The following is an 11,951-nucleotide window of genomic DNA, read 5'->3' as shown; positions in this document are numbered from 1 at the left end:
CACTTTGCTAGAAAAATCTCAGAAATTTTGAGATTAAACTAAAAAAACGTGGAATTTTGTGAGTTGCAAAAGTTAAAAAAATTTAGACTTTTGAACCTCAGAAAATGTACAAAACTCGAAAATAACGGTAATAACGGTACAATTTACAGTACCGTACAATACGGTTCATTTTACCGTACTTTAGGGTATCTATATTCAGCTGTTCATCCACGTGTATAGTTTATGTAGTGGTAATATTCAACTTTAAAAGACATTTATTCAAAAATAAATCTCAGAAATTGCGTTTTATTCACAACAACACTGTAATGATGATAATTATCTTTCTAAAAACTAATTATAGATTACTTGAATTGATTTCTTCCTCTTTAAATCACGGCTCGACGTGACCGCGACCAGGCAAGAAACAGGGATTTGCGTGTGCGCATGCGCCGTGAAGGAACAACAAGGAAGCTTTTCCCTCAATGGAAACACAGTGGATGGGACAGAACTTATCAACAAAGCGAGGCTAATTGGGTTTATTCTGCCTCCTGTAAAGGTAAGAGAGTCAGCGGCGGAACTAGAGGAACCGTGTTCGTCTATTTTTGTACTTCGTTTTTTTTTCTCCCAGTGTAACTTGTTGGAGGCTAATGCTTGAGCTAATTAGGCAGCTAAAACGATAAACTCAATCAAGAGCCTTTTAATTGAGCGAATAACCCTTCATAAATTTGCTACGCGTTTTAAAAATGCTCCTAATTTAGTATTGGGAGACTCGGACGCCTTTAAAAATATCTTCAGTTTGACGACTAATTAAACTTGTATTAAAAATCTCATACCATTACGTCCTTTTCAGACGATTTGCAATTTAAAGCTGCTACTCAGATTTATTATTATAACCAATAACATTTACTTTAGCTTCCGCTCCTACCTATCAAACCTGCCTTATTCAGTTTTCCTGCTAGTTTTATTGTAATTATTTGACCAAGAGATAAACTACCTTCACAACAACAGGCTTTAACGATGACATCATAAAAGGCACAAGGCAGCTAATCCCCTTATTAGTGGTCTTGGTAAGTTGGGAAAGAATGAACAACTCCGTTTTTAGCATAAAAACTCACAAAGATGTAACTTTTGACAACATACAAACACAAGTTGAGAATATTTTCAACCCATTAGGCATAAACTATATCCCTGTTCTTCCATCCAGACGAATAAATTATATTTCTAGATATTTCTGTAGACGCCTAAGACGGTTACTTTTTCTCTCCTGCTTACATCCTGGCCTTTTCCAGGATGTTTTTTTTAACATTTAATGTGTTGCTCATGTCTGTTTTTTCCCCCTTTTTAGCAAAGTATTTTTCAAGGATTTAAGCTCAACAGCTTCAGAAATTTTTATTATGGCACTTCTTAAACTGCAGTTTCCTTTGCAGCCTTGAAAAGTGTGAAAAGTTTGTCTAGTGAAAGTAAACAGTCTTTCATTTTATTTAAACAGCTTCTAGAAGTTTTTATATTTGCCAAAAAGATTAAACTATTAATATTTCCACACTTTCTCTTCTATCCAGTTATTTTTGGAAGTGAAAAGCTTGAATTTCGTGAAATAATTTCTACAATTAGTTGCGTAAACCACCCTAACAAGGTGCATATTTACAAAACAATTAGCAATGACTTAACTTATTGTCTCCAACTTGGTTTAAATATGTTTATTTAAAGGCAAACACTTTACAAACTGTTAAAATCCAAATGTATTATTCACCTTTTCAAGTTTTTGTCTAATTGCAAACCCAGAACTTGTTTCAGATTCTCCTCCTTTTTCTTTTTACTTCAATAGAAAATTATAAGATTTTATAGAAACGTGTTTCCATAAGGTTATTTTTACTCTGAAAAAAGCCTTTCAATCTGTTCATATTTAGTTTAGATGAATGTTTTAGTTGTCATTGTATTTTGTTTGTCTGAGAACCTGAATAAATATGGAAAGCAGTAAATTACCATTTAGATGAGGAATTATTAACTGAATTTCACAATGAAAAAGTTTAAAATATTGAAAAGGAAAATCTGTGGAAACCTCCTTTGTAAATCGATTGCTACATTCATGTTAAAGCTTTGCTTAGTAAGAGTTTGCACATTTTTTTTCACTCAAATTTCTGGAGTTCTCCGTTCAGGTTTTTCCGTTTTAAAAGAGTCAATATTTAAAAAGTTAAAGTTTTATGAGGTGGATGGTGGAATGCAACCTTTAAGCAATGGGAGATGAACCTTATAAATGCACATGTACTTCCTGATTTATCCACACCTGGATGTTGCTAAACCACTAAACTTTTCCAGACTTTATATCGACCTTGTTCACTTGCCAGGTTTCTGTTTGTTTGGATTAATCAGAACTCGTACAAAAAGCTGTAAATGACTCTGACTACCAGCCTGCGATTCTCTCCCCAAACAGCTGTTATGCTACGCTAACGGCAGCTGGAAGCAACATGTTGACAGCTGGATTATCCAACAACAAGGTAAAGTATTCTCGACTGGCAGCTGACGACGATGGCTACATCGACCTGCAGGTCAGCGCCTCATTGTTACGTTTTTAATATTTTTATTGATTGATTATGCAGTTGGAATTGGCACTGATCACTTATTTCCCTTCTGATACCGATATCTGAGGATTAGTGTCGTTTGATACTGAACAGACACAGAATAACAGCCTTACATTGACTTGAAACGTCTTTTTTTTTTTTTTTTTTATTAAATGTATGGGATTACAAATTTATTTGATAACTTTACACCATTAACTTCACAAATTTGGTCAAATGTGTAAAAACAACTTTAATTTGTTCAGTCAGTGCAAGTAGTAGTATGACAGCCAATGAAAATGAATAATTAACAAAATCAATAAGTTGATTATTTTAGTCAAATATGTAAAATTAAACTAGAGATGCACGATATATCGGCATTAACATCGGTATCGGCTGATATTAGCCATGTTTTTAGCATATCGGTATGGGCTCACGAAATAAAGCTGAGAATATTAACAACCAATTTTAATTTCAATCTTGTCGTTTTTTCCCCCCAAAGGTGTCTAAACTATAAATAGGCTATATATAATACTGATAAATATCGGTTATCGGCTATAAAATCAATATTGATATCCAATATCGGTATGGGCCAAAATATTCATATTGACGCATTCCTAAAATAAACTGCAACAAACTTGTGTTAAATGGTTCAGAAAGTGTAATTATGAATTATAAATATAATGTAAAATAAATAACAGATCCAATACAGATATTGGTATTGGATATCAACTTTAAGTGCAAAATGTTTATTTGAATTGGTGCCAAATTATATGCCGATTGGAAATCTTTCTTGTTTTACTGCATAATAATTACATTTTCTGTGTTACTAGTTCAAGAAGAATCCACCAAAGATCCCTTACAAGGCGATTGGTGTGGCAGTAATCTTGTTCCTGATTGGCTCCCTGCTGATCATTTTGGGAGCTCTGTTTCTGGCTGGGATCATCAACGTCGAGGTGAGTTTGAAGTTTCTTCTTGAGTTATTCTGCTCAAGAACTTGGAAGATTTTCACATTTAAAGTCTGGAAATTATGCATTTTTAGCACTGGTTTAGCATTTTTATGCCTGCATGATTTCTATGTCAATATTTGCCTAAAAATGGTCAAATATTGGGAAAAATTTTTTTGTTAAAGCAACTACAGTAGAACCCTGAAACCTCTTCAGAAATTATTTAAATAAAATTATAATTACATGCACTCATTAAATAAAACAGATGTTTTAATAACTTATTAAATACAATAATCAAATAGTTAAATGTAAAAATAGCTCAAGAAATACAGAAAAACCAAATAATTGTATTTTTCATCATTACAGTCCAGTGATCTGTGCAGGTTGTTGCTTGTAGCAAGGGGAAATATTAAATAACAAAATTTTATTTTAAAATATTTTTATGTACATTTATTTTTTTTTATTTACAGTATAATGAATTCAGGTTTAAATATGTAAATATTTGACACATTATTTATTGAATTGTTGCACTTGTGGCCCTCAATGCAACAGAAAAGAGTGAAATTATTAAAATATGCTCTTAAACATATTAAAAGATGACAATCCTTAACATATCTATTATCAGATTAAGAAATTATTTAAATATTTTACATTTTATATGGATTTTTATTGGGTTGTGATCATCTAGTGAAAGTAAAGAGTTTTATTTAAACAGCTTCATGAACTAAATAAAGTAGCAAGTCAGGCAGCCTAAGCTACACATGAACTGTTTTTATAATTTATGCCACTTGGTGCTACAGATATTTTTACCGTATCGTATCAGGAAAAGCGCAGGTGGTGCAGAATTTCCTGCTGGTTTGGTCCCATTACTCGACCCGGTGAGCTGTGAAACCTGAGGATGCTGCAGCCGCCTCACCTGCAGGAAACATGGCTGCTTCCAGTCTGATAATTAGAGCAGTCAAATGACTGCCACCAGTGACGTCTGCCTCCGTTTTGGACAAACGTTGAAAATAGACGCATTAAAGCTGCAGCTAAAACAACCAAACCTCAGACTGGACAAAGAAAAGCTTCACTGATTGTAACAAAAATGACAGAAATACATTTATATTTCAGGATTTGACAAATATTTAAATTGGACGTAAGTTGCTCCTTCAGCTTTTTGACTCACTCACTCACTCACTCACTCACTCACTCACTCACTCACTCACTCACTCACTCACTCACTCACTCACTCACTCACTCATTTGCTTGCTCGTTAACTCAGTCTCTAACTCAGTTTGTCACTCACTCACTCACTCACTCACTCAGTTACATACTTATCGGTTGCTACTAACTCTTCTAGTCATGTAGTAAGTCAGTCACTAACTCATTCAGTCGTTCACAAACTTCCTTGCTAACTCACTCTTACTAACTCACCAACTCATTTACTTTCTTTTACTCAGTAAGTCACTCATTCATTTTCTCACTCTGTAACTCACTCAATTATCGACTCACTCAGCTACTAACTCTTCTAACTCCTGTTCACTCACCAACTCTCTTAGTAACTCATTCACTCTGTAACTCATTCAGTCGTTCACTAACTCCATCACTTGCCGACTCACTAAGTTACTACTAACTCACTAAAACCTTCACTCACATTTACTCGCTCACACTCACTCAGTAACTTGCCAGCTTGCTAACTCACTCACTACTAACACATTAATGCTTTCACTCACTTACATTCACTCAGTCAGTAAATTGCTAATTTGCTGGCATGCTAACTACTCACTCGCATAGTAACTCACTAACTCAATCACTTGGTAACCTGCTAGCCCGCTAACTCACCTGGTTACTACCAATTCACTAATGCGTTCACTCAGTTATATTCACTCACTCAATGAGTTGCTGCCTTGCTAAGGCTCACTGACTGACTCACTCGGTTACTACTAACTCTTACTAACTCGCGTTCAATCATTCAGTAACTCAGTCATTCGGTAACTTATTCAGTTGTTTGCTAACTCACTCAGTTACTACTAACTCAGTAACTCTTTCACTCACTCACTTGGTCACTCACTAATTCACTCACTGACTCACTAACTTGCTCCAAGTTTTAATTACTTTAAAAAACGGGTATAAGAAGTAAATCTTCCAGCATCAGATTACAGTTAGTTATGTAGCAGTTCTGTTTGGGGAAAAGTTGTCAGAGCTGATTGATGAATGAGTTTGGTTTTATCTATTTTTTTATAATTAATCTCAATTACAGTTTTTGAACAGCCAGCACTGAAGGAAAGAGTTTATCTGCCAAACAAGATCAATTTCTTTGTTTCTAGTCAAGAACATTAAAGATGTAGAGTTAAAGTTCTGCAGTGCGGCTTTAGTTCTGCACCAACACAGAAAAGCAGATTGTTTTAATGCCATAATGCTGCAGTGATGCTGCAGTGCAGCTCTGAAAACCAGCAGGGATGCTGCCATCTGGTGGTGGAGTCCAGCGCTGCACCCTGACTCACTCATGGTTTGCATAAAAGCAAAGCCTCCTGCTGTGTTTCTGATTCACGTTTTCCTACCTTGCTTTTTCATTTTCACCTTCACTATTTGATGTTTATTTATTTTTTTGTTTTGCTGCCAGAATCCTGACCGCACCATCCCCGTCATCGTCATAGGCCTCCTGGTCTTCCTGCCCGGCTTTTACCACCTCAGGATCGCCTACTACGCCGCCAAGGGTTACCGCGGTTACTCCTACGATGACATCCCGGACTTCGGCGACTGACCCGAGCGAATGTTTCCCCTCTGAATCGAATGTAGCAGAACGAACGGAGCGGTGGAGGCCGACATGATGGAGCTTTGCTGAAGTGTTGCAGAAATGTATAACTGAGATGTTTCTTCTTTGCTCTGTTTGCTCTCGTTTCTTCTTCGCTTTATTAGCCTCCACGCCGAAGCACGACCGACCTCAGAGACTCCAGCTGCTTTATTGGCAGCTGAGGAAGCTGGCCTGCAAAAACACGACACAGAAATCATGACGCGTTTCTTATTTACCGTCGCTCCAAGGCGGCTGCAGCTCCATACTCGCATCCTTACTGGTTCTTCTGGGACGGAGTGTTTGCATTATAATCCAAAGTAGAGTTTTTTATGGTGTAGGTATATATTTTAAAGTGTTTGTACTCTTCTTGCTCTGTGTTTAGAATGTTTAAAAGCAGTGTTTCCTTTTGTTATGCTGGAGCGACAATAAAGAATGTTTTGAAGTTGCTGCAATGAAGCAGAAAATAAAATGCTGGGGTGTTTAATAAATGTTACATGTTTTGAACTTATTCAGTAAATCAAAAATATTAACAAATGTGGATTATTTAAGGTTTTAATCAAGGCTGTGGTAGCATGTTAGGGCAATTATAAATGAGGAAACAGGGGGGGGAGTACATTTCTTCCCCAAAAAATCTGAGATGTTATAGAAAAATCAAGTTTGAAAATTGGAAAATTTGCTAGAAACATTTTTTGAGATAAATTTTAGAAATATTTGATTAAAAAAAAAAAAGACTTGGGAATTTCTGAGTTTTTTTCTAGAAAACTTCTGAGGTTAATTAAAAAAATTCTCATTTTTGGCTTTTCAAATTCTGAATTTTTTCTTGATTTCTCTGAAAATTTTTGAAATTCTCAGAATATCAGTTTTGAGCAGAAATGTCATCTTTTTTTTTATATATCTATACAAAGACCATAGTACACTGCTTTACTTGATATCATTTTTGCTAATTATTCCATTATATAAATATATGTACTGTCCTAATATTACTAACATGCTGTTAATATTTGTTAAATTGTGTTGAAAAGTGTAATTCGTCAGTGATTTTTTTCTATTAACTTAATTTGGAGTTATTTATAATGTAATGGATGCTGGTATTTTAAATACCAAATTAATTAAATTGGTATTTAATTAAATTAATTGGTATAAAATGTAAAACTTTCTTGTGTCCAATTACATCATTTTTAAATCAGATGTATAAATATTTCTGTCACCTTTTTAACAAAAGCTTTTTCACTTAATTATCTGGAGCTACTTTTTACTTTAACTTGAGTGAAAACATGTTGAAGTATTGTTATTCTTATTCACCTTATAGTTAATTTCACACTAAAAATAGGCAAAATATATTTTTTTCAACTTTTTATGCCGGCTAAGATGACCAAAATTATTAGTTTGCAAAATCTCAGAATATTGTTTGCATTTATTTTTTATTTTTAGATTTATTTAACAAACAAGCAAAAGAAAGTTTAATTTTGTGACAAAATGGGGGAAAATTGAGTGAATTTTCCCGCACCGTTTTCCCAAAATGTGTGAATAGTTTCTCAATATGAAAAGAAACGTGTTTTAGAAAAACTGTTTATATTTGTGACATTTTTCTTCATGACTTCCAACGGAAGCCCAACAGTTTGGCCTCCAGCAGGTAAATGGCGCCCTCTGGTGGCTGCAGCTGAGACGGACGTCATCAGGGGATTGGAAATGGAAAACGTGTCAGCTTGAACAAACTGGATTTAAAATTCAGGAGCTTCCAGAGTTGGGATGTGCTCTCTGGTCATGATGATGATGATGATGATGATGATGAGTTGGGCTGAACAAGGAAGCAGCAGCAGCGGTGGGAGGGACGGAGAGGTAAGAGGAGAGGCGTCACCTGTACGTGAAACGAACACCTGTTGCCCGGTGGGCTCTTAAAGACGGATGAGAAAAGAAAAGGTTCGTGTTACAGCTGGGGATCCTGGTGGTTTTTGTCGCTTAAAGGAACAAAACCTTCATTCTACTCGGTTTCAAACTGTCGCTTCAGTTGGACCAGAGGGAACATGTAGAGGATTTATTTTTAAAGGGAATCCACCAGCGAACCACAGGTAAGGTTAAAAACACGATCAAAAGTGTTTAAATGTTGATAAATTAACCCTATTGAGCTGTGTGTGGCATGTAGACTAAACTAATGAACTTTCTATGGGTTATCATAATGTTAAGAGAGTTTTATATTGATATTCTTGGTTTAAATCCACAAACCTCCTGTTTTTTCTCCTTTACTAACTGGGTTAGCACTTTGGACTCATAAAGACAAGATAAGGCGCCTAATTACTGATAAGCTGGAACATAATATCAACTCTTTCCAAATGGTTACTAAGAAATGTCGAACGAGTGTTGCTAGCTAGCATTTGACGTTGGGCGAACGTTCGTACGTTAGTTAGACGTTAGCTTGATTTTCTTCGATTGTTTAATGGCCCGGGTGGGCGATGTGGACGTTCTATCGCGATATTTTGTGGTACTGTTGTGACAAAAGATAAACGACACTATTTCTGGTAATGCATGACAACAATCGTACCTCACGAACATAAATACTGCTCTTAAAAATGAATACTAATTTGTAATTGGCTTCTTTAGAACGCCATAAAGAAGTGTGATATGTGTCACTAGAATGTATTTAATAATTTGTCCGAATAAATTCGTCCGATAGTTGGACGGACGTTAGCTAGATGTTAGCTTGATGTTCTTCGATTGTTTAATGGTATGGGTGGGCGAAATTTATCACGATAAATTATAAGCGATGCGATAAATGCCCATCCCATTTATTGGTATTTCATTTTGACATCTGTCTGAATGTTGTCTGCTTAAAAAATAATGACTTTAACTTCACTTTACCAAATGACATTATCAGTGAAACTTTTATTTGAAAAGTTTAAGTGGTATAGAGCATTAACCTTAATTAGTGGGATGTAATAAGACAAAATAATTAAAAATATAAAGCAAAAGTCAGCATTTTATAACAATAATGCTTAGTATCAGAGCTAGGCTAATTAACTCTACTTGCATATATTTTTTTAAATTGAGTAATAAGCATCCATCAGCCCATTTAATTAAATATTTTTAAAATAATATCAGATGGACAAAAAATATATGTAATTTAACACAAATAATCTTTAAAGTGCCTGGAAAATACTACATTTAATTACTATCATTTAATTATCTAAAAATATATTTTACAGTGTAACTATGGTTTTATAAGGGGCTGAAACCTTTATGATGTGTTATTTGGACTTTCTGATAAACTGAACTATAAAATGTTCAATGTATATGTTTTTTAGGAAGCAAACTTTCAAAGTAAATGCATATCGACAAAAGGTAATTTTGGGGGATTTTTGCTTCCCAAATAATAATAAAATATTTGCATTAATATGTATTTTTCTGTAGTGTTTAGTCTATCTTCATTTATCTTCATTTTCCAGTGTTAATTGGCAAAAATATCCATAAAGTCCCCAGATGAGCCCCGTTAACGATTTCAGAAACTCTCTTGTCAGTTTTTATCGAGCCTCTCGACGCACCAGCTGGGCTTCCGGTTTAATGGATAATTTTTCCCTCTCACCAAGTTTACGTCATCAGAAAAACGAACTCAGTGGAAATTAATTAACCTGAGAAGGAGAAGAGCCCGTATGGTGCCTCTTGATCTGCAGCAGTACCGTAAACACTTCATATTGACAACGGCAGCAGACTGAAGTGGAATTAAATCAGATATAACAAAGGTCATATCAGCCCATTAGCTGCTGGTGTCAAAATATTAGCAGGAGCTCTTTTAAAACCTTGAGAAACTGGAATTAAGGGTTTTATAAAAGCCTCACCTTGCTTCTTGGGCTGTAAAACATGGCTGTTCAAATATTATTTATACAGAAAAAATGTAATTTTAGGCATTAGCAAAGCTTTGCAGAGATGAGCTTGTGGCCTTGAGCAGTTTCATATTTCAGCTCTCAGGATCTAAAGAAGGCAGCTCTGACTTTAAATTAAAACCAATTAATTTTTGGGTTTCTTCTCAAACACCCTTTGGCTGAAATATTAAAATCCTAATCGTAATCATCTCTTAATATTTCATGCAACAACTTTGCCTTGAATCAGTTCTGAGGTGAGTTTTGCAATGCAGATCAACAGAAAGACAATTATTTTATTCAAATGATGAGATACTGTTGTTGTCTGCGCAATACTAATGGCAAAAAGCAAATTTTTGTTTTCTAGTCATAAAAACAATCATTAAGGCCAAAAGCGTTGATTTTAGCTTAATCAGACATAGAGAGGGGCATTTATGGTATCGTTTATCATTTATTGTGATATGCTACTTATAAGAATTTTGATTTATAGTTGCCATGATAAATTTCAGCTAATATTTACGCTGCAAAAACACAATCTTACCAAGTATTTTTGTCTAGTTTCTAATTTTGTCTTATTACAATCGAAGTAAGACAAAACCAACTTACAAGTAACTTTTCAGCTTGTTTGAAGTAAATAATTCCTTAATATTGATGAAAAAGTACTTATTCCTTTGGCAGATTATTTTACTTATGATAAAAATTTCTTGTTATAAGTGAAATAATCTGCCAATGGAAATCGAACTGGGTTGCTAGGTAATGGTCTGGGTGTGTCTGGGGTTGCTAGGCAACAATCTAGGCGTGTCTAGGGTTGCTAGGTAACTGTCTGGGGTTGCTAGGCAACGGTGCAGTGGAACATTCTACCAATAGAACTAGAACCTTTGGCTCAAAACAAGCTTCTATTTCTTGCTTGTATAAGATTGTAAATTATTTCTGTCTTATTACAAGTGAAGTAAGATATTTGCACTATAAACTAGTCAGAAATACTTTGATATTTTGTAATTTTTGCAGTGTAAAGCCCCCCAAAACTATCCATATTGACTGGATTGTTAGTTTTACTATTTTCTTCACTTTGTTCAAATGAAGCATCAATAAATATCAACACATTTGAAAATATGACTACATGCAGTTACTGTGTGCAGCTTGGTGATAACTTTTTAAATGCAACTAATGTTCTAAAGAAGCATCTTACAAATGGGAGAGCAGTATTTTAGTCACAGCCACGCAGTTATCTAAAAAGATGTAATAAATAGTCACGATTTTACCTCGAAATATTGTAATAAAGGTTTAAGTCCATGTCGCTCGCCCCAGACGAAGGTTGCAAATTGAAATCTGCTGTCTGCTTCTTTGAGTAAAACCGTCTTCTTCTCTGATTAGTCTTTCAGCTCATGTTGGTTCACGATTCGTTTCTCTGTGGATAAGGACACTATCCACAGTGTCCTTATCTAGCTTTCAGATTGATTTTTGTTTTAAGGTTTATTAAAGGTTGATAAAGAAGACACTGTAAATGGAAAAACTGGAGTAGCGTCAGGTTTTGTAGAATTTGTCTTTCGTTTTTGGTAAAAGATCACGAGCCATTTCTCCTGCTAGCGTAGCTTGCTAGCGCACATTTGTTTTGGTTGTATTTACCCAGAGTGACCTGTGCTGCGGTCCACTTCCTGCTTCACGTATGCATTTCATCAGCGCCAGAGTTCACTTCAACAAACCGAGGTTTGTAAGTGGACCAGAGCTCGCTGTTTTGAGTTCGATTACGTGTTCACACCTCCCCAAACGAACCAAACTTTCTTGGCAAAACAACTAGACTCTGATTAAAGTAGCCAACCAGACAGGGTTGGTGTGATTGCAC

The 11,951-nt window shown here is 35.1% G+C and overlaps 2 protein-coding genes across 8 annotated transcripts in view; both read left to right on the top strand.

Moving 5' to 3' along the window:
* The first annotated feature begins 404 nt into the window (after positions 1-404).
* Positions 405-6,343, top strand: LOC103473976 (transmembrane protein 230-like). The gene is made up of 4 exons (XM_081613532.1): positions 405-535; positions 2,411-2,525; positions 3,368-3,490; positions 6,087-6,343. Exons 2-4 carry the CDS (start codon positions 2,445-2,447, stop codon positions 6,225-6,227), a joined length of 345 nt encoding a protein of 114 aa, XP_081469658.1. The 5' UTR covers positions 405-535; positions 2,411-2,444; the 3' UTR covers positions 6,228-6,343.
* A 1,507-nt stretch (positions 6,344-7,850) lies between these two features.
* Positions 7,851-11,951, top strand: part of igsf9a (immunoglobulin superfamily, member 9a) — a 55,575-nt gene continuing 51,474 nt past the window's right edge. For 2 of the 7 annotated variants that reach the window (XR_014090186.1, XR_014090185.1), the window contains exons 1-2: positions 7,851-8,177; positions 8,266-8,326. The gene's annotated coding sequence lies outside the window, so the exon portion shown is untranslated. Of the gene's footprint in view, positions 8,327-11,951 lie in introns of all 7 variants that reach the window. The other 5 variants (XR_014090184.1, XR_014090183.1, XR_014090188.1 and 2 more) reach the window with 3 other exon arrangements.

This window comes from Poecilia reticulata, chromosome 12 (assembly GCF_904066995.2).
Source record: "Poecilia reticulata chromosome 12, P_reticulata-male-v2, whole genome shotgun sequence".
In the NCBI taxonomy this organism is placed as follows: domain Eukaryota; kingdom Metazoa; phylum Chordata; class Actinopteri; order Cyprinodontiformes; family Poeciliidae; genus Poecilia; species Poecilia reticulata.
The sequence above is the reverse complement of the archived record's forward strand: the minus strand, read 5'-3'. Positions and strand labels throughout refer to the sequence as shown.